Here is a 7629-nt window from a genome sequence, read left to right on the forward strand (position 1 = left end):
CAGGCCCTCTGGCCTTCTCCAGGGAGCCTCTGCCTCTGGTTGGCAGGGGGACGCCAGGGCCAGGCGCTGAGCCCAGAGGCCCCCCACTCCCCCGGCCCACCACATGGAGTTCCAAGGGTGCCTCCTAACTGCCTCTTCTCTCTTGTCTTCCTCTGCCCCAGCCTGGTAAAGCCCTTGCGACACTATGCGGTCTTCCTGTCCGAAGACTCCTCTGACGATGAATGCCAGCGGGAAGAGGGCCCGAGCTCTGGCTTCACTGAAAGCTTTTTCTTCTCCGCCCCCTTTGAATGGTCTCTCCTTCCTTCTTCCATTTCTTTGAGTTCGGCTTGGTGACACTCCTGGGCCGCATGGGGGTGGGGGGCCGGAGCTGTTTGCCCCCTGTGTGTAGGGAGGGCCATCTGGAGCTGCTGCCTCCTGGTGCCCCCATGCCAGCTTGAGGGGTGAGTGCCCCCCTGTGTGCCTCTGCCCAGGACCCACATTGTACCAGCCCCGCAGGCTCTGTGGTGAGGAGTGAGGGGACGGGAGCAGTGGGGCCTGCAGGTGTGCAAAGGAGGCATGAGTCCCGGTCCCTTACCCAGGACAGTGCACTTGACTGTTAACCCGACTGGGTGTCGATGCCCAGGCCTCCTCTTATTGAGAGAAGCTCCCAAAGCTATGCAGATGGAGGGTCAGATTTTAAGTTTAAAAAAAAAAAAAAGTACTGATATGGAGTGTGTATGATTGCTGATAGATCCAATTTTAGTATATGTGCTGCTGAAGCGAGCATGTAATTGCTGATAGATCCAAATGTTTTACCAACCTGCCTGACTGTGAGGTGATTTTTTATTATTGTTGTTGTTATTGTTTATAGCCTGAGCCTCACACTAACTGAAAGGAAGATCCACCCACAACCCGGCCACCCCACTCCCCACTCCCTGGCATTAAGCTTTGGCAGTTTCTCTTCCTTCCTCAGTTCTCATCTCCACAGGTTCTCTGGGGCTGGGATTGAGCAAAGGGACAGCTTCTGTCTGTGTCAGTTAACAAAGCTGTAGTGTTTTTAATGGGAGCCTTTAAGGGAAGACAGCTGCCCTTCACCCGCGGAGCCCACCCACCCTCTAGGGAGTGAGCTATTAAACCCATCTTCTAGAAGAGGAGGTCCTTCCCTCCATTCCCCCTCTCAGTTCCCTTCCCTCCAGCCAGGCCTCTGGGTTCCTAAGAACTCCAGATAAAACCCACCAGCTCTGCTTCTCTCATTGCCCCCCAGGGGTAGGAGGATTCTGGCCCTTTCTGCTTCCAGCCCACCAGTGACCCTGGCAAGTCAATCTCCTTCACATGCCATCTTTTCTGCACATTAAATCTTTTTCTTTAAAAATGTTCTGTTAAAACTTTAAGTTAACTTTGTCCTAAGCAGTAGTATCTGTTTGGCCTAACGTTAATCATACCATTGGCCTAACGTATCAATCATTATTTCTACTATTAGTCAAAATAAAGATAGAACCGGGATGCCTGGGTGGCTCAGCAGTTGAGCATCTGCCTTTGGCTCAGGACGTAATCCCGCAGTCCCAGGATGGAGTCCCGCATCGGGCTCCCTTCATGGAGCCTGCTTCTCCCTCTGCCTGTGTCTCTGCCTCTCTCTCTCTGTGAGTCTCTCATGAATAAATAAATAAAATATTTTTAAAAATAAAATAAAATAAAGATAAGAACCATTGGAATAAGAAATATATCGACTCAAAATCACCTTGCAGGTAAAAGCACTCTGCCTCGGTGACATCCAGGGTCTCCCCACCAGAGTCCAGTGGGTCTCCTCATTATTTTTTAATTCATTGATGCCTTAACTATTTAAATAGTGACTAGTGCTCACTCCCTCAGCCATGACCTATGAAAAGTATAGGCTTTTGTGTGTCTGTGTGATTAAAAAGGAAGTGGCCCACATGTTAACTATGCTGGAGTTAAATAAATAAAAATAAATTACACAGGAAAAGCAAAAAAAAAAAAAAAAAAAGAGGGAGGGAACTGGCCCACTCTAAGTCAAAATTTAAAAATACAATGATTTTTTTTTAAAGAATACATTTCCTTCCTTAAGCGTAAGGAGCACACTGACTTTTCCTTATCCCCCCTTCATTGTGTTCAAACTTGGTTTCCTTGGTCAGATGGCTTAGAGTGAGTGGAAACTTTTGAAGTCTCTCATACTCGGTGTCCATTGGTACTTTTTGCTTTGTGACATAGGGTGAGTTGCTTAGCCTCTCTGAACTCCAGCGAGATACCAAAGGCTGATGGAGTCCTTGTAGAGGACTGAGCCCTCCCTTCGGCTATGCATTCCCAGCCCTGGTTCCTGCAAGGGGGCCTGTAGGACCAGCAGGTGGCACCCTCCCCCCGCCCCCCACTTTACGGGAGCAATCTGCTGGTTCTGCTGGGACACGGGGACAGAACCTGGCCCTGACTCAAGCCAAGGCTGATCCAGGCACCATTCTCCACAAACCCAGTGGCGCCCCGGGGTTGAGGCTTGTGAGAAAGTAAAGTAAGAGGAAGCTTTTGTCACCCATGCCTGGGTCAGACATACAGAATGCTGTGAACAGCCTGTGTGTGCCTGTTGTGTGCCAAGCACTGTGATAGCTTTAGTCACGTAATCACCACCACCACCTGCAAGGGAGGCGCACTCTGGAATGGGGGAAGAGGTTGAGGTTCAGAGAGGTTAAGAGGCTTTCCGAGGTCCCATAGCAAGAAAGGGTAATACCAGAGCTAGAACAGGAGCACAGTCTGAGGCCCCAGTGGGTCCCCCCGAGGGTCCAGAGCCACCCTGGGCACTTGCCCTGAGGAAACCTCCCCAGCCCAGGCCCCTGGGAGCCACCGGGAAGTGGGAGTGCAGAGGCTGCACTCTGCCCCGCTTCAGGCATGTCCCGTTCCTCATGCCTTGTCAGGGTGGCCTGTGAGCCCACTGGCCAGTTAGTTGGTGGGTCCTGTGGTTTTCAGGGGACCTCAGTGGATCCCCCAGTGCGAGTGCCACTGCCCAGACCCCAGCATTCACCGGGACCCCAAGACACTCTCCTGTCCCCAGAGCTCCTGGGGGGAACTCCTCAAAGCCCAGGAGTTCCTGGGGTGGGGGCTGCTTGCTCCTCCTGTGGAGGCTCCGGGCGGGAGAATCCAGCCTGCTCTGCCTCCTCCCAGGCCTCTGCCGTATCGGACGCTCAAGGAATCAGACAGTGCAGAAGGCGACGAGGCAGAGAGTCCAGAGCAGCAAATGCGGGAGCCCACGGGCCCTGCCCCAGCTCCACCTGACCGGGCTGCCAGCATCGACCTTCTGGAAGACGTCTTCAACAGCCTGGACATGGAGGTGCCGCTGCAGCCACTGGGCCAGGCAAAGAGCTTGGAGGACCTTCGGACCCCCAAAGACCTGAGGGAGCAACCGGGAACATTTGACTATCAGGTATGATGCCAGCAGGGACAGGGACCTGCCAGGGCTGGTGCTTTCCACACATGAGGCAGGTTCCCCCATGTGACAGTGAAGGAAATCGAGGGAGAAACAGCAGCTTCTGCAGGGTCAGCCGATGCTTGGGGTCATTCTGCCTGCAAACCCTGCCGGGCAGGCCAGCAACCACTGATGACTATAGAAATGTCACACCCGATGGAAACCTGCTCCTCACTTCCATTTGTGCATCAGACAGTGCCAGTGCTCCGAGTCACTGTCCCAGGGCCCCAGCCTCCACCCTCTGGCAGCTCTTTGGACCCCTGATGGAATTGGGATTGCTTCCATGCCCACCAAGTCCCCTTGGAGAGCCTGTGGATCACAGTTCCTGGATTCTGGATCACTTGCGTGGGACCACTGCTCCTCCATTGTGCCCTTCCAGTCTATCGTAGCCCCTCTTGCCTGTTTCCCCACTTGCAAGTGGAGGCTGTGACTGAGTCACTGGATCTGTGGAATTCACGAAGCTCCCACAGATGCAGTGATTCATGCCGCCCTCCTGCAGGGCATTACTTACTGTTCCCTGCCACTGCAGCCCAGGTAGTGTGGCTCATGGGTGGCACAGCCGGGACATGGGCCCAGTCCTGCCAACCACGGAAGACACCTTTGGCCAGGCCCCATACCTCATGCATCCTCGAGCTCACAGGTGATTAAAAGTGCCCACATACTTTGAAAAGTAAAAAAGAAAAAAAGAAAAAAAAGTAAAAAAGACCCAGCCAGTAGATGTCTAATAAATGGAGTCATTTTCCTAAAACTACTTGGCAACACTGACGTAAAGGGATAGGGCTTTCTCTAGACTCCCTGTGTACAGGGAGAAGATAGCCCTCCTTGGAGTCTGAAAAGTGAGAACGGTAAAGAAAGCCCGGGCTTGGCGTCTGGACTGACCCTCTCTGCTGGTGACCTGGGCCCAGCCCCCCCCCCGGCTGCTCTGGTCCCAAGGAGCTGATGGGCCACATGCCTGGGAACAAGCAATGGGAGGGGCAGGGGGAAGGGTATCTGCTGCCTTCCAGTCTGTCTGGGTCCATCTCTGGTCACTGCCTCCCTTGTTCTCTCCAACAGAGGCTGGACCTGAGCAGGAGCGACAGGAGCTGCGGGATGCCAGTGGCCTTGAAGCTCACCCACCCATACTATAAGCTCTGGAGCCTGGGCCAGGATGACATGGCCATCCCCAGCAAGCCCCCGGCCACTTCCCCCGAGAAGCCCTCAGTCCTTCTTGGGAAGTCCCTGGCTCTGCCTCGCATGCTGCCAACCCAGGACAGCATCCTGAATTCCGGTGACAAGGAAGAGGCCCCCACCCCCACTCCGGGCAGCATCACTATTCCCCGACCCCAGGGCAGGAAGACCCCGGAGCTGGGCATCGTGCCTCCACCCCCCGCCGCCCGCTCGGCCAAACTTCAGGCTGCCAGCGCAGCCCTTGGGGACCTCTCCTCGGAGCGGTTCCAGGCTGAGCGGGAGAGGCGAGCCCCCCCAAGTCCGGCGCCGTTCCCGGGGCACCTCCCCAGTGCTGCCCCTCAAGCACCCACCGAACTGCTGCAACCACTCAGCCTGGCCCCCGGGGCTGCAAGCACAGGCAGCGATGCCCTGCTGGCCCTCCTGGACCCTCTTCACACAGCGTGGTCAGGCAGTGCTCTTCCCCCAGGCCCTTCAGCCCCAAATGTAGCCACCTCATTCACCCCCCAGTTTAGCTTCCCCCCAGCAGGGAACCTCACCCCATTCCCACAGCCATCGCTCAATCCCTTTGTCTCATCTATGCCGGCAACACTGCCCGCTGTGCCCCTGGTCTCCACACCAGCCAGGCCTTTCGGGGCCCCTCCTGCTTCCTTGGGGCCCGCTTTTGCCCCCAGCCTCCTGCTGTCCAATTCTGGCTTCTGTGTCCCACATAGATCTCAGCCCAACCTGTCTGCCCTCTCCATGCCTAACCTCTTTGGCCAGATGCCCATGGGTGCCCACACCAGTCCCCTGCAGCCACTGGGCCCCCCCATGGTCGCCCCTTCTCGGATCCGAACGTTGCCCCTGGCCCGCTCAAGTGCCAGGGCTGCTGAGGCCAAGCAGGGGCTGGCCCTGAGGCTCGGAGACCCCCCGCTCCTTCCTCCCCGGCCCCCACAGGGCCTGGAGCCGGCACTGCAGCCCTCTGCTCCTCAAGAGGCCAGAGACCCCTTTGAGGAATTGTTACGGAAAACCAAGCAAGATGTGAGCCCGGCCCAGGCCCCGGGCTCCGTAGAGCAGCTCAGGAAGCAGTGGGAGACCTTCGAGTGAGCCCGGCACACTGAGGGCGACGGCGAGGGCGACGGCGAGGGCGAGGGCGCCGCGCTGTGCCGCCTGCCGCTGTGCTCCGCTGCCGGCTGGCCCTGCTCTCCCTGCTGCTCTGTTGACGCCCAGGTTCTACTGGCGGGAAGGGATGGGACCCTCTCTGCCACCCCCCTCCCCTACACACCACCCATCTCTGAGGCCTGGCCGCTAGAGAATGGTGCCAGTTCTGGCCTAGCAATGGACCTAGCCCCTGGGCACCCATCCCACCCTGCCATCACCCCTCCCCCACACCCGAATAGGTTTTGCACTAAGGAGGTCAGCTGGGCGAACGATTGCCCCAGACCAAGTCCTACCCTCCTTCCCCCTGGCAGCCTCCCACTAGGAGCCCCAAGGCCACGGGGCCTCTCCTCCCCAACCCTGACTTTCTGACCCAACTGCAGCCTGGCCCTGTGGAGCAGCACGGGTGGCAGTGGCAGTCTCAGCATGAGCTCGTCTGCACCAGACACATGTGGCTTGCAGGTTGGAGTAAGGAGAACCTACCTACCTGGTGGGGCATTTCCAAACCATCTCTAGCAATACACACTCTCGTTCGTTCTTTTGTGGGTCTTCATCCCGGCTGCCAACCTTCAGTTTCTGGTTTGGTAGGGGTTTGGGGCTGAGGGATTCTAGGGAGCCCTCTGATAGCTAGACGCAGCCCCAGCCAGCCCTGTACAGGGGCTGGGAGCACCAGCAACTCTGATTTGTAAAAGAGAAAATAGCGATGGGAAAATTGAGTGCATTAGGAGGAGTCAGGCCCCCATTCTGTGCTCTCCCTCTGGGCCGGGGTTTCTCGGGTCTCATGGGACCATGGGGTCGCATGGGACCATGGGGGCAGAGCTGAGAAGCAGGTCCCCGGTTTCCAACTGGGAGGACAAGCTTAATGCAGCAGGCTGATGCAGGGGGGCCCCGCCGCCCAGGCTCCCCGGGTCAGGACCCAGCTGGGACAAAGTTGGCTTCTGGCAGCTGAGAGGCAGAAGGGCCAGGAGCCACCCCCTCCCCAGCCCACATAGCACAGAAATTCCTGAGGCCAACGTCACCAAAGTTCAATTGAAATGTTTTGTTATTGTTTCTTTTATCTACCTTTTCCTTTTTACTTTATTGATTTGATGAATCTTTAAACTGACTAGTTTCAATAAACTGAGTTAAAATATGGCCCAACCATTTAAGAAAACAACCATCTGAGACATGCAGGAAATTGTGAACATTTTGACCTGATTTCTCATTTCCTATTTGTGAGTGGTCACACAGTCTCAGGGGTGTCTGACAGGGCAAGGGGGTTCCTGGAGGCCCCTGTAACCCCAAGGAGCTTTGTCACTGAGGGGCCCTGTATGGGTCCAGGAAGCCTGGAGGCTAGGCCCTGAGCCTCTTGGCTGGGGGGTGTGAAGAGCTGCAGGCCCATCACACCATCCCTTCCTGAGTGGGTCACGACCCCCTGGGCAAGTTGCTCTCAAGCTCTGCATGGTCTCTGGCCGCTGAGGTGGCAGGGGAGCTGTGTGATGTCTAGGCACATGGGCACCTCCAGGACTCTCAGGTGTTTTCGGCACAGGTTCCAGATCCACCCGTCCATCCCGGGCAGACCCCTGAGCCCCATCAGGGACAGGGCAGCCTCCCCACCCTGCCTCACCCCCACAAGCAGAGTATAAGGGATACTGGGGGGCCCTGGGGAAGCAGAGTCCACCCTGCCGTCTGTCTCCCCCCGCTGTGCTGGGGGCTGGTGGCAAGAGCACGCCCACGTTGACACGAGCATTGTTGTCTTCACTTGCTGGCCTGAGTTTGCACCCGAGGATGAATGTTATGTGCGCATTCAATAAAATCTTCTTGGGGAGAAGGTTGGCATTCCTGTGTCCTGAGGCAGCTCGGGGGTGCAGGGAGGGCTCAGAGCAGTGAGAGAAGGACTGGCC

The 7629-nt window shown here is 56.7% G+C and overlaps 1 protein-coding gene across 15 annotated transcripts in view; it reads left to right on the plus strand.

Moving 5' to 3' along the window:
• DENND1A (DENN domain containing 1A) overlaps positions 1-7556 on the plus strand; it is a 509324-nt gene extending 501768 nt beyond the window's left edge. For 12 of the 15 annotated variants that reach the window (XM_038549421.1, XM_038549408.1, XM_038549417.1 and 9 more), the window contains 3 exons: positions 162-290; positions 3145-3403; positions 4499-7556. In XM_038549421.1, the coding sequence (XP_038405349.1) occupies positions 162-290; positions 3145-3403; positions 4499-5695 (1585 nt within the window). In that variant the 3' untranslated portion in view covers positions 5696-7556. The remainder of the gene's footprint in view (positions 1-161; positions 291-3144; positions 3404-4498) is intronic. The other 3 variants (XM_038549410.1, XM_038549414.1, XM_038549420.1) reach the window with 1 other exon arrangement.
• The last annotated feature ends 73 nt before the right edge of the window (positions 7557-7629 follow it).

The sequence above is a fragment of the Canis lupus genome, chromosome 9 (genome assembly GCF_011100685.1).
Source record: "Canis lupus familiaris isolate Mischka breed German Shepherd chromosome 9, alternate assembly UU_Cfam_GSD_1.0, whole genome shotgun sequence".
Lineage (NCBI taxonomy): Eukaryota > Metazoa > Chordata > Mammalia > Carnivora > Canidae > Canis > Canis lupus.